Below are 15,524 nucleotides of genomic sequence, written 5' to 3' on the forward strand. Positions count from 1 at the left end.
TCGTTCTGAGATATTATAAATTTTCCGATTTTATGAGAAAAATATAAAAATATGTTAAAAATCTAAAAAATTTCTCATAATTTAACATATCTAATTACTTACAGTTACAGATTGTTGATATAAAAAATTATGCAAAATTTCATAAGAAAAAGTTTGGCCAGAATATTGACCACCAAATAGTGCCAAATACTTTCAAATGGTATAATGGATAAAGGTACAGTTTTCATAATTCTAAGGTCTAAGAGAAATCTAATAATTATGTAAATAAAAATTATCTTGAGTTTTTAAGTACTTTTTATAAAAAATAAATTAAAACAAAATTTATATTATTTTTTAAATTTTGTTTTGAATAAATTTCTGGAAAAAATTATAAAAAAAATTATGTAATTATTGGTATGTGAGAAAATATGAAAAAGTACGATATATTTGAAAGGTGAAAATTTTACAAATGTGATAAGGAGGATATATGGAAAAAGTCATATAGATTCCCATTGCATTTGATAAGTATTTATGAGAAAGAGATTATTTTTTATGAATAAATATGATATATATATATAAATAGAAAAATTAAATTTTTAATGTGTCAGACTAATCAAAAGCTAATTTACTTTCCAAAGTATTAGATGCTAATAAATTTTTTTCTATAAAATCAATTAAAAAATAGCTTAGAATTAACTTACAATTAGACAGAAATTTGTTTTTTAATTATAGAATTTTGTAAAACGTCTAATAGCATAGTTTTGTAATACTGAAACGAATTTTATTAAATTCTCTACTATCAAAAACAAAAATTAATTAACGTCTGACAACAACAAACGATTCTAATAGGCAACAACTTTATGAATCTATGCGACTACAAACAAGCTGCAGCAGGGATTAGGTATGTTTCAATTTGCAAGGGAGAAAAATTTACCTTCCTCCCTCTAAATCCATGCCAACCATGAGATTAGCGGAAACGGCCTCGATATAGTCCACTGTATAGCCATCGAGCTGCATCATTTCCGATGGCTCGCTTTTCTTTTCTTTGTATGAGCACATCGCAAATGTGTACTGCGAGACCTGGACCAACACGAAGTACCGCTTCTTCCACTTTTTCCACACGGACTTGCCCATTGCGTAGAGATAGCCGCAGTGCTTCATGTTAAGCGGCTTGTCCATACGACAGGCGATCTTCATACGTAGATCCTGATCGGCGCAATTTTTGGGTACGTTCATGCGGTGCCACTCGGGCGTTTTGCATGACAGTGGGGTAGGCCGTAGAATCACTTTGCCTAATTCCTTATCGTCAAGCGCAAGCATCGCTGGATTTTCAGTATACAGTCTGACTTTGACCACTGGCAGCGGGTGCATTGTCGTAAAATCACCCTGAGTATCCCACCTATAAATAGGACCCATGGACGAGAATGATGCGGTCGGTCCTGACCTCCCATGGATATATTGCGATCGGGATTTCCGATCGTCAATTCTCTTTCTTTACTCACATAGGTTTGGAGGCCTCAGCCTGATCGGTCTGTAGCTTCTCGCCGCCCTCCACTTCCATAGTGCAATAAACTATTCTATCGGGTGCTAGGCTTTTGAGGCCTTTAACCTCCATTACGACTACTTCCAGCTGGAAGGTCAGGCCGACGTCCATTTTCGTCAGCTGGGGATCGGAATCAGCGGAGTCGCCCTCCAGTTTAGCGAGAGAACCCTGACCGCGGCAGCGGGAGCGCTCACCACGATGGTTGTAGCGCTTCAGCTTCTGCAGCCCGTATTTGCTGTCTATCGAACCCTTAGAGACTGGTAACGACTCCAAATTAGTCATTAGCAGGTTGATAGACGACTTGAGCTCCTCAATGTAGAGCGACTCCATCTCTTTCAGAAGAAATCTAGGCATGAGCTTGCGATTCTAGGGATAAAGAAGGAATGATCGGTGTTCTATTCAGGAACAAGTAGAAGCAATCAAAGGAATATCAGCAATAGAACAGATTAAAAAAACATCTCCATGTTCAAAATAAAACAGCATTAAATGTATAAAAACTTAAAAACGAAAAAAAGAAAAAGCGATGGTCACGGTACCTTCTCCATCTCGTTGACCTTCTGTACGCGACCGTCCAGCTCCCTCCTGATGGCGGCAGCCTGTTCATCGGCTGAGTCCAACAGGAGGGCGTTGAACAGAAGCTGGTGCTCGAACTTCTTGATGCCGAGTATCTGTTGAAACATGTCGTACAGCTGCTCCTTCGACAGTATCAGCTCCGAGTTCAAAGACTGCTGTTGCATCCTGGAAGGCCGTTTGGTGTCTTCGTCACCAGTACCTTTTAAAATACAATCAAATTTGGCCAACCAAGACGTAAGTACAGTCTCTTTGCTCAGTCCGTCGATTTCCGGGAGGCTCCGAACACGCTTGTCAATGTTCTTCTTGAATACCTCACGGAAGTCGAGCTGGGAGCATGCACCGCTCTGCACCATTTGTACCACTCGGTCTGACTTCAGAAACACGTCGTAGTAATTCTGTATGGCATTATGGAATGCTTCGTCGGCCATGATCTGTGTTTCACCCTTTAAAAAACTCTGTAAATTATACAAATACATTCTTTTTTTCACGTAGCATAACATAAATTATATAACATAAATATTAGTCTTAAATTTTATAGTTTACTCCTTCTTTTTATTGATAACTAAATATGCTGAACTAAACTACATATTGAACATTTTTTTCTAATACACGCGCACGCACGCACGCACACACATTTATATATTAAACTCTTTATATTCCGTATATTAATTATATTTTGTAAATTTAATTTCAAATAAGAAATGAAAAAATAAAAATTGTATTTCTAAATGGGACATCCTTCCAATTGAATTGTAATTTTACATGTGATATTGTTACGACATATATTGATTATATTTACACAAATTTTATAAATATATTTAAGTTTTCATCGCGCGCGCGCGAACGGTATTCATTAGTAAATGAATTTAAGAGTTCTCATCGGTATTTATTGGTAAAAATTTTATCTTTGAAATTTTTATAGTTTAAATAATAAAGAAAAAAAGAAAAAAATTATGACCAAAAACAATTCTACATGTACATTAAAAAAAATATAATTGATTTGTTGAATATACGCTGGCTGAAAAATGCGTTTGTTAATTGCAAATTATTATTTAAAAATAAAAGAAATTTGTGAAGAATATCACTACGTCGACTCGCCAACAGAGGTCTATAGTTAGTCATGTCAATTCTCGCAAGTGTCGAATTACATGATTATTTGTTTATATAGAACTTCTTTCTAACATCTCTCCCAGGCGTCTAAGGTAGGCTCCCACTACATTACCTTACTGATGAGTCCAGTAGTGGAAGCCGGGACGAAACGCCAACTCGTGATATTCTTCACAATTCTTAATTTTCTTAGATTCAGATTTATTTCTACTTTAATATTATAATTTAAGAATTTAATATGTCTTTCAACATATTATTAAGATCCATTTTTAGATGCTAAATGCATAAAAAAAAAATAATAATTGTGATATTACTACGGTAGTTGATTAGAGTTGCGTTTTAAGTTCGACGAACGTTCGGCGCGCAATGGGGGGGTAACTACTTACGTAGTATATAATATTCACATTTTAACATATCTTATATATCGCACCAATAACAGCTGAAAGGACTCTCTATTAGCCTTATTATTCTTGTTATATGAAAAAAAATATCTTTGATTAAAAAAAATTTTCCTTGATTATGATTTTTTTTAATACGAGCAAAGATATTATTTCTTTAAATCTTGTATCGAACGTTATATAAGTTAAAAGAAGATAATTTAAAAACAAGAAAGAATTTATTTGTAAGAGAAAGAATTTTTAATAAAATATAAAAAATGTTTATTTATAATTAAAAAAAATCTTTAATTATTGCAAAAGTTGTAATATAAATTTTAAAGAAGTATTTTTATTACGTAAAGAAATTTCAGTGAAGTAAATAATTTCATTAAAATAAAAATATTTTTTTCATTAAAAAAACCATTTTTTTTATTAAATCAATTTTTTTTTAAATAAATTTTTCTTCAAATTTAAGACAGACTTTTTAAGATTAATAACACATTTCTTATTGTTAAGACATACATTTATTTATAAGCAATAAAATTGTTTTCCTTTTAAAAAAAACCTTCTTTCCATTTCATTAAATATTTATTTTGTCACAGAACATTTTCTTTTGTATTAACATGTACAATTCCTGAAATAAATATTTTTATTTTTTAAATTAATCTAATTTTTTTGGACTTGTGAGTCCCGAAACGTACGACATTTTTTTGTTAATTAGTTTTTTTATATTATAAATTTAAAAACAATTATTATTATTATTAAATCCATTTAGCTCGATTTAGACCGTTTAATTATTTAATATATAAAACTTTAATTTACAACATCTCCTAAACCAATGCCGTCCCTCACTTAATTTTTGCAGGACATTACTCAGGACACTCTTTTCTACAACACATCTAAAGAACATTTAATAAATCGGTGAGATGTCACCTAAAATGCATATTTACCAATACTAAAAAGATTAGCAATACAAGATGTTCATACCTCAAAAAATGAACTTTGGAGACTCAGGATAAGAGACTAGTAGTATCTTTTAATTTTTAAACATGGCCGGAGACACCACCGCGTCTCCTGATACATATATAAAATTATTTTTAGTCACAATTTCTCTCTTTTTATTTTTTATCATCCAAAATGTAAAAAAAATTTCATAAATAATCGCTGCAAATCGTAACAATTATCTATAAAGTTTCAGCTCGATTGGAGAGGTATTTCATTGACGGAATATTCAAAATGATTTCATAACAAAAAAAGGGGGTTATATGAATATAAATCTCAAGCAGCTTTATAAGACACGAAATACGATTGCGTTGGTATAGTGGGATCAATCTATATTTGTAGCGACCAATAATTTAATGTGATCGTACAGCTTCGACGTATCTAAGAGCGACAAAGGTGAAGGTTATAGGTTAAACTATAAGACTTTGTATAAGGCTTCGAGAAACGGCTATTCATCACGAAAGGTTTCTCCTGTTTTATAAAATTGTAAATATATGTAACGGTTTAATACTCCTGGATAGTCACTATAACTTTTTTATTAAAAATGTCAGAAGCAAGAAATTATATACACACGTCAACTTTTATTACATGCCATTTAATTGTAAATAAAGACAATTTGGATAAAACAAAATGATGAATCGTTTTAAGGTAGTTAGACCCTAAAGCACAATTATGTAAGAATGTCTTGAAACTTTCGTTTCAAGTAATTTAGGTATTAATACATATGCCTGTAAAATTTGAGCTCGATTTACCATCCCGTTCCTGAGATATAATCCATCAAACTTCGCCAATTTTTCTATATTTACCATTGCAGTATAGCCATTTTCGTCGTGATATGACACGGATTTTCATATATTATCGAAACCGCATGTAAGAAGTTAATGAAAAACGAGTATCATGTAGTTGAATTTATGAAGAAGCGTGTGTAACAAGACCGCAAATATTCACCATATGATACTAAAGTTTGAATCAATAAAAAATGTTGATTTTATACATTCTCTCGAGAATTGACGAAGTCTAGTAGATATGGCAACGTCGCACTTTCAATGACATGTCAATCAATCATACAGTCGAAAATCCTTATACCTAGCGATGATTTTGATATCGGGGAGACTTTGGTAGCATATAATATAAAATATATAAATTATTTTTAGAATTTTTAAAGAGAGAGTGAAATAATCATGGTAATAAAAAGTAAATTATAAATAGGATAATAGCGCCTGTCACTATATTCGTCTATATTCAGCTTGCGCCTGTCACTATATTCGTCTATTCGTAAAAATGTGATGTTGCCACGATCTAATAGAGCATTTGACGTTATGACGTCATGCAGCAAGATGGCCGAATACTGGAGGACAAGTGTATACAGAAACCTTATGGGAAGATAGCTTATTTTTAAAATAACTCCGTAAGGAAGGGTTTTTCGAAAAAGTGCCAAGTTATAAAATAGTTTTATTTTTTTGAAAGCTGTTAAATAAAATAATAATTTCGACATAAAAAAAATGATTGAAAATTTTTATGTCATTAAATAGCTTTCAAAAAAATAAAACTATTTTATAACTTGGCAATTTTTCGAAAAACCCCTTCCTTACAAATTTATTTTGAAAATAAGCTACCGTCCCATAAGATTACTATATATGCTTGTCCTCCAGTATTTGGCCATCTTGCCGCATGACGTCATAACGTGAAATGCTCTATTTCTCTATGTACTACGTGATACGTAGAATTTCCTTCTTTTCTTAAATTAACTTATTTTATCATGATTTAATATTGTAAGTGTATAAAATACATTGTTTTTTTATTCTTAGATTTTACATAACAATATATATTGATTTAAATTTAGAGTTATGTTTGAATCTGTCTTTGTCTCGCATAGTTTGGGGTCTAACTACCTTAAAACAATTTGTAAAAATAGATGAAAGCTAATCTTATTTTCCTTAATGGTCAATAAATAATCGTAAAAAGTGTCAAAAGGCATTTTTTACCACTTGAAGTACTTTTATTTAATGCGCATGCGTAACTTATTTTCACTTACACATGCTTTTTATCACTTTTTACATTAATTACTGACTGTCAGGAGTCCAACTTAATCATTTTACAAATGTTGAAGCGATCTTATCATTTTGTTTTATCCAAATTATTTTTATTTACATATTGCACATAACAAAAGTTGCCGTGTCATTTCTCGTTCTTGATGTTACGATTCAATATGGCTATGTTAACTACTCAGCAGCCTTAATAACTTTTTCAATCAATTTTAAATTCGTCCTTGTCTTCTTCTCTCTGTACTTGACTATTATCAAATTCAATTTGATTTTCTGAGTCACTATTTCATATTCTATCTCAAACATCTCGAATTTATTATTTTCTCCAATCTTGTTGATCCATTTCTGTCTTTGAAATGCTTCAGTTATTATAATACGTTTCCGCTAAAATGGAGCTGTCTAAATCTTGCGTGGTTTTTTGTTTCTACTAACTATCTATTTTTTCTTTAAAGTCCTCATCTTTATATGTCATATTTTACATAGAAAATTTCTTGCAAACATTTTTGCTCTGTCTTTCAGGAGTCTGATCTTAGATTCTGCAACTACATTATTTGGTGTGCTTTTTTATACACACAGCGGTTCTTAATTCTAGATTAGGTATTGGACTCTTTCATATTTGATAACCAATTATTCCTCTTATTACATAGGTAGTATATAACACTCATAATCTGTTCAAAATTTGATTAAATATATGTATAGTATAGTAATAATGTCGTGTTTATTTCCATACCTTTCGATTTCTTATTCAGATATACTGGTAGTGAGTTATTATAGCTTTATTTACTTTATCTCTGCATTCCTGTATTTGTTCTTTAAAATTTAGTCCGTTATCAAATTATATTTCCAGGAACTTTGTTTCTTTACTGTTGCTTGTTCTCCTGCTATCTCTATCGTCACATATTCTCTGTTTATTAAATTCAATTAAAAATACCCAGATAACCAAACTTGCAGAGATAGATTTTGAGCAGAGCATATGCGCTATCAATTTTTTATTACAGAAAGACAACAAATTGCATACAGAATTTGTACTATCTGACTTATATGTCTGGCAGCAAATTGCTGACATTGTCAGATAATATGACAGTATGACAAACGTCAGAAATATGAAAAAAATTTTTGACATGCTTTCCCAGCAGAATGGCGTCAAGAATCGAGCAGATTTGCAATTCCTGTTCAGTTTTTATCGCCAATCTGCCATTAGTTTTCCTGCGCGCGCAGATCTCTGTTGACAAACCTATAGCCAAATATGATTACAGATGGTTATGATTTTGTAGTCAAACTCAGATTGCTATCAATTTGTCCGCAAATTGCTAATATCTTTTGTGACGCTAGCCTCAATCTTACTTTTCTTAATTTTTCATGCACTTATATTATTAATAGCTTTTTTCAATCTTTTTTTATTATTTTCTCTATTACTTTCCGTATAATACACTGCAATTTTATTCGCAAATTAAACCATTTCTACAGCTATTTCTTGTCTCGTTGTAACTTCACTCGTGTACAATGCATACAGTACCAGACATGGTATGTACCGCTCCTTGTAACAATCTCTTCCCGATTTTTTTCTTTCCTTTTCTTTATTATTTATAGTTAACTACGAATCTATTGTGTACATCTATTTATGTAAAAAATTTGTTATGTTGATTCGGCATTGCATTCTCTCTTTAAATTTTCATATTAGAATATCATATAGCATTTTGTTATATGTTGATGTTACGTCCAGGAATGCCACTAATATATATTCATTCTGATACATTCCTATCTTTATATCGTTTGTTTTGTAAATTTTTTAGCGCATAATCTTCCTCATCTAAAGCCATTCTGGTATTTCGCTAATTTTTCTTCATATTTAGCCTATTATATCAATCTTTCGTTTATAGCATCCTTTCCATAAATTTGCCTACGCAAATGATGACAGTGTAACAGGTTTTATTTTTTTCCTTGGTTTATCTATAAAAATGACTTATGTTCACTCTCTAAGTAATCATATACTCATATACTTCCAGATTTCATTGAAGTCCAATACATTTCTTCATAATCTCTCGCGCTACTTTAAAGCATTCTTCTATACTCGATGCCATCCACACATAATCTCGGGGCTATATTTTTTCTCCTCTATTTCTGTTAAATTATTTATTCATTGTTCTTTTTATTAAACTTTTATTTTTCATCCTTTTCTGTTGCTTCTAGAGCTGCTATTTTGTCAATTTTTTCTGATTTCTCTTTTTCTCTATTATTTGTGACCCATATGTGACCATGGCCAACATTTGTACAGAGTGTCTCACTTAACTCAAGCATCTAAAATATCTCACTTGGTTTTTAATATAAAAAAAGTGTTTTAGATAAAAGTAGAACAATTTCAAGGGAGACGTATTTTGGTTATGTTTTCTTCTAAGTGGAGGCGCTAAAAAGATATGAAGGTCACCTTCATTTTTTTAAAAATAGAATTGTATAATTTTGTTTACATAATATGATTCATCTACTTATTCTGCATAAAAGTATTAAGCTAGAAATATCGAAAATCAATAATTTATGAAACATATATTTTATATTATATTCTGGCATATATAGATTATTAAATATTATAATAATAAAATTACAATATTTGTAGGACCGTTGGAATTTCAAACAATAATTGAATAAAGGCCGAATGACGATCAAGCAAGATTTAGGTTGCTACAGTAATGTGTGAATTTTATTTACCACGTATGTAGTCTTCTTTAATCGCGCGCCGAAATATTTTCAGTCTTTTACAAACGCAACTCTAAATAACTACCGCAGTAATATCACTAGTTAAATTGACACGCAATCTAACAATATTTGATGCTTATAGCATCTTATTGAATCTTAATAATATGTTGAAAGACATATATTAAATTTTAATGATTTGTTATTAATTAATGTAAATTAAATTAATAACAAATCAAAGAAGACTACATACGTGGTAAATAAAATTCACACATTACTGTAGCAACCCAAATCTTGCTTGATTGTCATTCGGCCTTTATTCAATTATTGTTTGAAATTCCAACGGTCCTACAAATATTGTAATTTTAGAATCAACGTGCCTGCAAAATACGTTATTAATTACTTAAAAACGGGAGCATTGTAAAGAATATCACTACGTCGACCAGCCTACAGAGGTCTATAGTTACGCTTGCTTCTCTCGCAAGTGCTAAGATACATAAGTATCTGTTTATATAGAACTTCTTTCTAATATCTCCCCCAGGCGTCTAAGGTAGGTTTCCATTACAATTACCTTACTGATGAGTCTAGTAGTGGAAACCGGGACGAAACGCCAACTTGTGATATTCTTCGCAATCTTATTTTTCACAGAATTTGATTTGTTATTAATTTAATTTACATTAATTAATAACAAATCATTAAAATTTAATATATGTTTTTCAACATATTATTAAGATCCAATAAGATGCTATAAGCATCAAATATTGTTAGATTGCGTGTCAATTTAACTAGTGATATTACTACGGTAGTTATTTAGAGTTGCGTTTGTAAAAGACTGAAAATATTTCGGCGCGCAATTAAAAAAGACTACATACGTGGTAAATAAAATTCACACATTACTGTAGCAACCTAAATCTTGCTTGATCGTCATTCGGCCTTTATTCAATTATTGTGTGATTATAATAATATTTATAAACTATTAATATTTTGACAATCGTACCCCTTAATACTTATATGAACAGAATAATGAGATAAATCAACTAAAAGTACAAAAAAACACATATCTGCTTTAAAAAAAGATGTATGTAAAATTAATTATTTTTTAAATAATTAACTACGTATTTTCTTTATATGAATTGATTCATTTTATTAGATATGTTCATAAAGGCCATTCTACATAAGACGCAGAACGCAGATTGCAGGTCGCGAGTGAAACGTATTTCAGATTGTGATAAGTTGCAGACCGAAATATGAAGGACGCAGGACGCAAAAGTTGAAATTTAACCAACTTCCTGCGTTCTGCGTCCTACAACCTATTATAACTAAAATATGTTAGGTTAGTTTCTAGTCTTGCGACCTGCAACCTGTGATCTGCGTCTCATGTAGAATGGCCTCAAAAGTATTAATTAAGATACAATTATCAAATAATTAATAGTTTCCGAATTATTTAACATTTTATGTTAAATATTTTATGAATTTTCTAATATTATCACTTTTGGTTCTACAAATAGCGTTAGTAGCATTTGCATTCATAGCGCTAATAGTTTCTCCCTGAATGCACTCCTATATACAGATAAAAATATAATATTATATTTATTGAAATAATTTCTGATTCATATGATAAACTGGTGCGTTAAATGTATTACTCTTAATGTAATCTAGAAGAATTTTTCATAATTTTTTTATTTAAATATCTATTATAATATATCTTTAACATTAAATAAATATGTCAGGAAGTAACAAACATGTTATGTTACAAATCAATATATAGAATGTACAGAAAGTCCCGTATCTCTTGAATATCTTGGAAAGTAAGCATTTCTGAGAAAAATGTTTCATATAAAAATTGTGGAGTTGAAAATAGTTTATTTATTGATCTTATCAATTTGACCTTGGATGGCGCTACCTAGAGTCCTAGATATCACAGAAGCGCAGCCGGCTTAAGTCAGTATCGCAAAATTACTAAAAACAGTATTAAAAATGGCGTTGTTTGCAGACGAACTATGAAATCCACCAATCGTCTATTAATCAACCATTTTTAATACCAATGAATGAATGTCATGATTGGCTGACAGTCATCAGCCAATCAGGACGCGGAACATCGGTTGCGCTTCTCTGATATCTAGGACTCTAGCGCTACCAAGGTCAAGTCAAGGTTAAATCGATTTTTTTTAAACAAAAAATCCTATTTTTGATTTTAGAATCTAATAGCTTGTGTGTGTTTTGTGTGTGATATCAGAAGCTTTTCAAAATACTTTCATAAAGCTTCTTTTTAATCAGTACTTTTCAAGTTATGAGACTTGAATGTTACAGAACCGACATTAGCATTATCTATAAGATGCTCTATTCTTTTTAATCATTATATAAAAATTTGTGTGTGCGTGTGCGCTCGCGCGCGCGCGCGCGTGTGTGTGTGTGTGTAATATTAATGTAGTAATATATGTAATAAATAATAATATATCAATGACACGTAAATTGTCTGTTTGTAAGTTGTACTTATATTACGATTAATCATCTTTATCCTAATATTTTATTGTGACACATTTACCTGAAAACGAGAACATATAGTTTCTAGTTGTTGCTTCGTAACTTTCATCTGTCTTCGCGTCATGTCCATCGGTTGTTTAGCGTTGAATGGATAAGCAATACATCTAGATATGAAGACATAAAGCTGAATCCGAGTTTTCCTTTGTTCTTCTTCTCTTTCTTGCTTATCCTGAGAAAAACAAGAAAACTTGTATCATCGGAACGAAATAGAATGTATCGTTAGCAAAATTATCATTCGATTTATTTTTGCTAATAAAATTGTATAAAGTAAATGTTTCTCACAATTGATTTAATCGTTTTGTAATAAAAATTTTACTATTTTTAATATTAGATTTAATTAGATTTTCTACGGAGAGAAGTTCCTTGACACATATATTTATATACATATTTTCTTCTTTTTTATATTATTTATTTTATATACAAGTTTTACACTATATGCTTTTCAAATATCTAAATTCTCATTTTTACAATAAACAGGTTGTATCGCATGCCATACAAGAATGTTGCAGAAGTATCTAGTCGTATGGTTGTTGCAGTAGCAAAAGCTTTTGTCGTAGAGAGTTGAGCCAACTTTAATTTTCTGCAATTACGATAAGCATGTCCAATGAGAACCATCTGAGACAGTATCTCGTTGCACAGTGCGAAAAAAAAGTAATCTAAAAGGAAATAAATTGATTTCGAAACATTAATATTAATTAGCACATAATATTAATTCTATATAATCATTAGGTATATTGATATATTCTTTTAACATCAATACACTATGTAAATTGTAGAGGCACTGTTGTAGCGGTGCTTGACATTTGAATACAATTCAAATATCAAACAATTGTTAAAAAATCTCTGACGCATCTGAGAATAACTTTGTAATTCGGTGAACATGGATTTATTACATTTGATATTAATTGCTGCCGACGATACGAATGATGTGAGAAGTATATAATGTGTCTATTTAGGTTATGTTGCTTATACGTTTCACAACCGAAATGTTGAGCTCAAGTAGCGGTCTTAAAAGGCTTGTTCTTTTTGCCTGTACTGTCTGAATTGGTGCAGACAGTGCAATAAGTTGAAGTGAAATAAACGTATATCTGTTTCACTTCAACTTATTGCACTCTCTGCACCAGTTCAATAAAAAGAACAGGCCTAAAATATGATGGAAAAAATGGCGAAAGAAAAACCAAAAAATTGAATCTTCAAAATGGAAAAGCCATCTGAAACGTATGTTATATAGCTTTTAAAATAATAAATAAAAGATTTTTTATTTATTTGTAATTATAATACATGCGTATATACAATCTATATAAATTTTGTTTTTCAACTTTAACGAAAGATAAAAATAATCTCCACGTTATCCCATACTACCATATTTTACAAATACAATCTTTAATGATCCAATGATTCTTATTTCTACAGCTTAACTGTGCATTAACTTGCGGATATTAAAGTTAGATTATATTTTCAAAGGCTAAAATCTCGATTTCGCATCGATTCCTTTTTAAAACATAAGTAAACAGCAGTTATAATTCGCAATAAAATTTTGTTTAATTTTATCGTATCACATTTTGATGTAAAAAAAACTTTCACCAAAACATCAAAAAAAGTTATAACGCTTTAATATCGCGCTTTATATCAAAATTGAGTGATCGTTGACAAAATATGGTCAAACAAAAGATATATTACATATAAAAGAATACTTATTTGAGTACAAAGACTTTTTGTTATCACAAAAAATGATTATAGTAATTAAAAATATTAAAAATAAAAAAAGTATAAACAACATAAAATTAATAAGCATACAGCCACAAGCGCAGGAAGTTGATTGCCAAGTTATATATTTCAAATTAATTATATAAGAGTAAACATTTTGGTCACAATCTGACCATCTTCAGTACAATTTTAAAATTTTTATATAATTAGTCAATGATAATAAACAAACTAATTTTTCGATGTTTCTTCGTTCTTATTTGCATCTATGAATTTAGCTGTTGTCACATTTAAATTTATAGTTCTGTATCTAACATCGGATTTTCAGATTCTGAACAATGATGAATTCAATTATGATTTATACAAATTATTTGATTTCCATCATAAAAACATACCGGTATTTTTTCATAAAAACGATTGTTTTAATTTTTGTACGTCAGTAATATAACAGTGGGCTCTTTAAATCAACGGAGGAATCTTTGGTTACATTCAGCAAGCGCAACAGTTGCACAACGGTTCATTTGTCTACATTGATCCAGTCAATTGATCATGTTTTAATTGATGTTGGCAAACAATCGACAGTTCACCAGATCGCTTATTTATGTCCGCTTTATGTTCTCTTAGACGAGTGTTTAATTTTCGTTTTATTTGGCCCATGTATTAAACCTTGCAATTGGAACAATACAATTTATAAACTACGTTTGACCGTTCTTCTTTTTTGATTTTGTCATTTCCTATTTTTATGAAGCAATTTAATGAATTTATCGGTCTACAGGTATTTCCAACTTGAAATTAAATTTTCTTGTAATACCATTAAATTTTTCAGAAAAATTCTGAATGTATGGAACGGTGAAAAATTTTTTATTATCTATCAAATCATTATTAATTACATCATTATGAATTTTTATGTTATCAAAATTCGTTTTGAAATATAAAGATTTTACTCTATTATTAATAGTGGAAAAAATAAATTCCAACGATCCAATATCCATTCTTTAAAAAAGTATTGATTAAGGACTTAATATTATTTTCGTGGAATTTTGAAGGTGCAAGGAACAATATTCTGTATAATTGTCCAACAATCATGCCTTTTTTTTAGATATTATTAGATGATTTGAATAGAAATTAATATATCTTCCTGAATTAGATTTTTTATAATTATCAAAAATGATTATAATGTTCTCCGTTAACAATTTGTTGATTATCGCTGTATTCAACTCTGAAATTTAATCTTTCGTTATACGAATTAAATGTGTCTAAAATTGTGTCAATTTGATCTTTGTTCGCTGCTAAAATAATATCGTCTACGGTAACGGTAATAAAATGGAATTTGAGTTGATAATGTTTTAAAAACGTCTTTTTCTAAATCTTGCAAATCACAATTTTTGCTAAAATGGGAAACAATGGAAATCCCATAGGCAAACCGAAGAATTGTTTATAAGTTAGATTATTAAATTTGAAAATTGTCGAATTTATAACAATTGAGACTGCTTTCTAAATTCATTAAATGAAATTATTGTGTTTTTTCTAATAGATTTCCACCTTCTTTCTATACTTTTCAAGGCGAGGTTAATTGGGGATATTATACATTGACGTCGAATGACAAAAAAAAGTATACATACTATAAGAGAATGTTCTTGCAAGTCTTAAAAAAAAAGGAAGCCTTAAATTTAAAAGAAATTAAACATTTGTTAAAAATGCAACATTCTGAAGAAATATGTATGGTAACTGAAATAAATTTTCGAGCTACGAATAAAACTGATATATAATAATAATATATAATTTGAATTCAATCAGTGTGGGGGCCGATTTCATATGCTTATTCCGCTATATCCTTTAATTATGGCAATAATCAATAGAAAAATTTATATCTCAAAAATGTTATATTTGTAGAATTATGTCAAAATAACAAAAAGCTTAACCCTTTCAGGCACGGTGGGACTCTGAGATCCCACCTTTTTG

At 30.1% G+C, this 15,524-nt stretch overlaps 1 protein-coding gene across 1 annotated transcript in view; it reads right to left on the reverse strand.

Moving 5' to 3' along the window:
- Positions 1-15,524, reverse strand: part of Cadps (calcium-dependent secretion activator 1) — a 33,996-nt gene that overhangs the window by 15,843 nt on the left and 2,629 nt on the right. Inside the window, exons 2-5 of the mRNA XM_018551702.1 lie at positions 11,860-12,027; positions 2,059-2,550; positions 1,482-1,888; positions 914-1,378 (exon numbers count right to left, since the gene is read on the reverse strand). Of these exons, the coding sequence (XP_018407204.1) occupies positions 914-1,378; positions 1,482-1,888; positions 2,059-2,550; positions 11,860-12,027 (1,532 nt within the window). The remainder of the gene's footprint in view (positions 1-913; positions 1,379-1,481; positions 1,889-2,058; positions 2,551-11,859; positions 12,028-15,524) is intronic.

The sequence above is a fragment of the Cyphomyrmex costatus genome, unplaced genomic scaffold (genome assembly GCF_001594065.2).
Source record: "Cyphomyrmex costatus isolate MS0001 unplaced genomic scaffold, Ccosl1.0 scaffold143, whole genome shotgun sequence".
Classification (NCBI taxonomy): domain Eukaryota; kingdom Metazoa; phylum Arthropoda; class Insecta; order Hymenoptera; family Formicidae; genus Cyphomyrmex; species Cyphomyrmex costatus.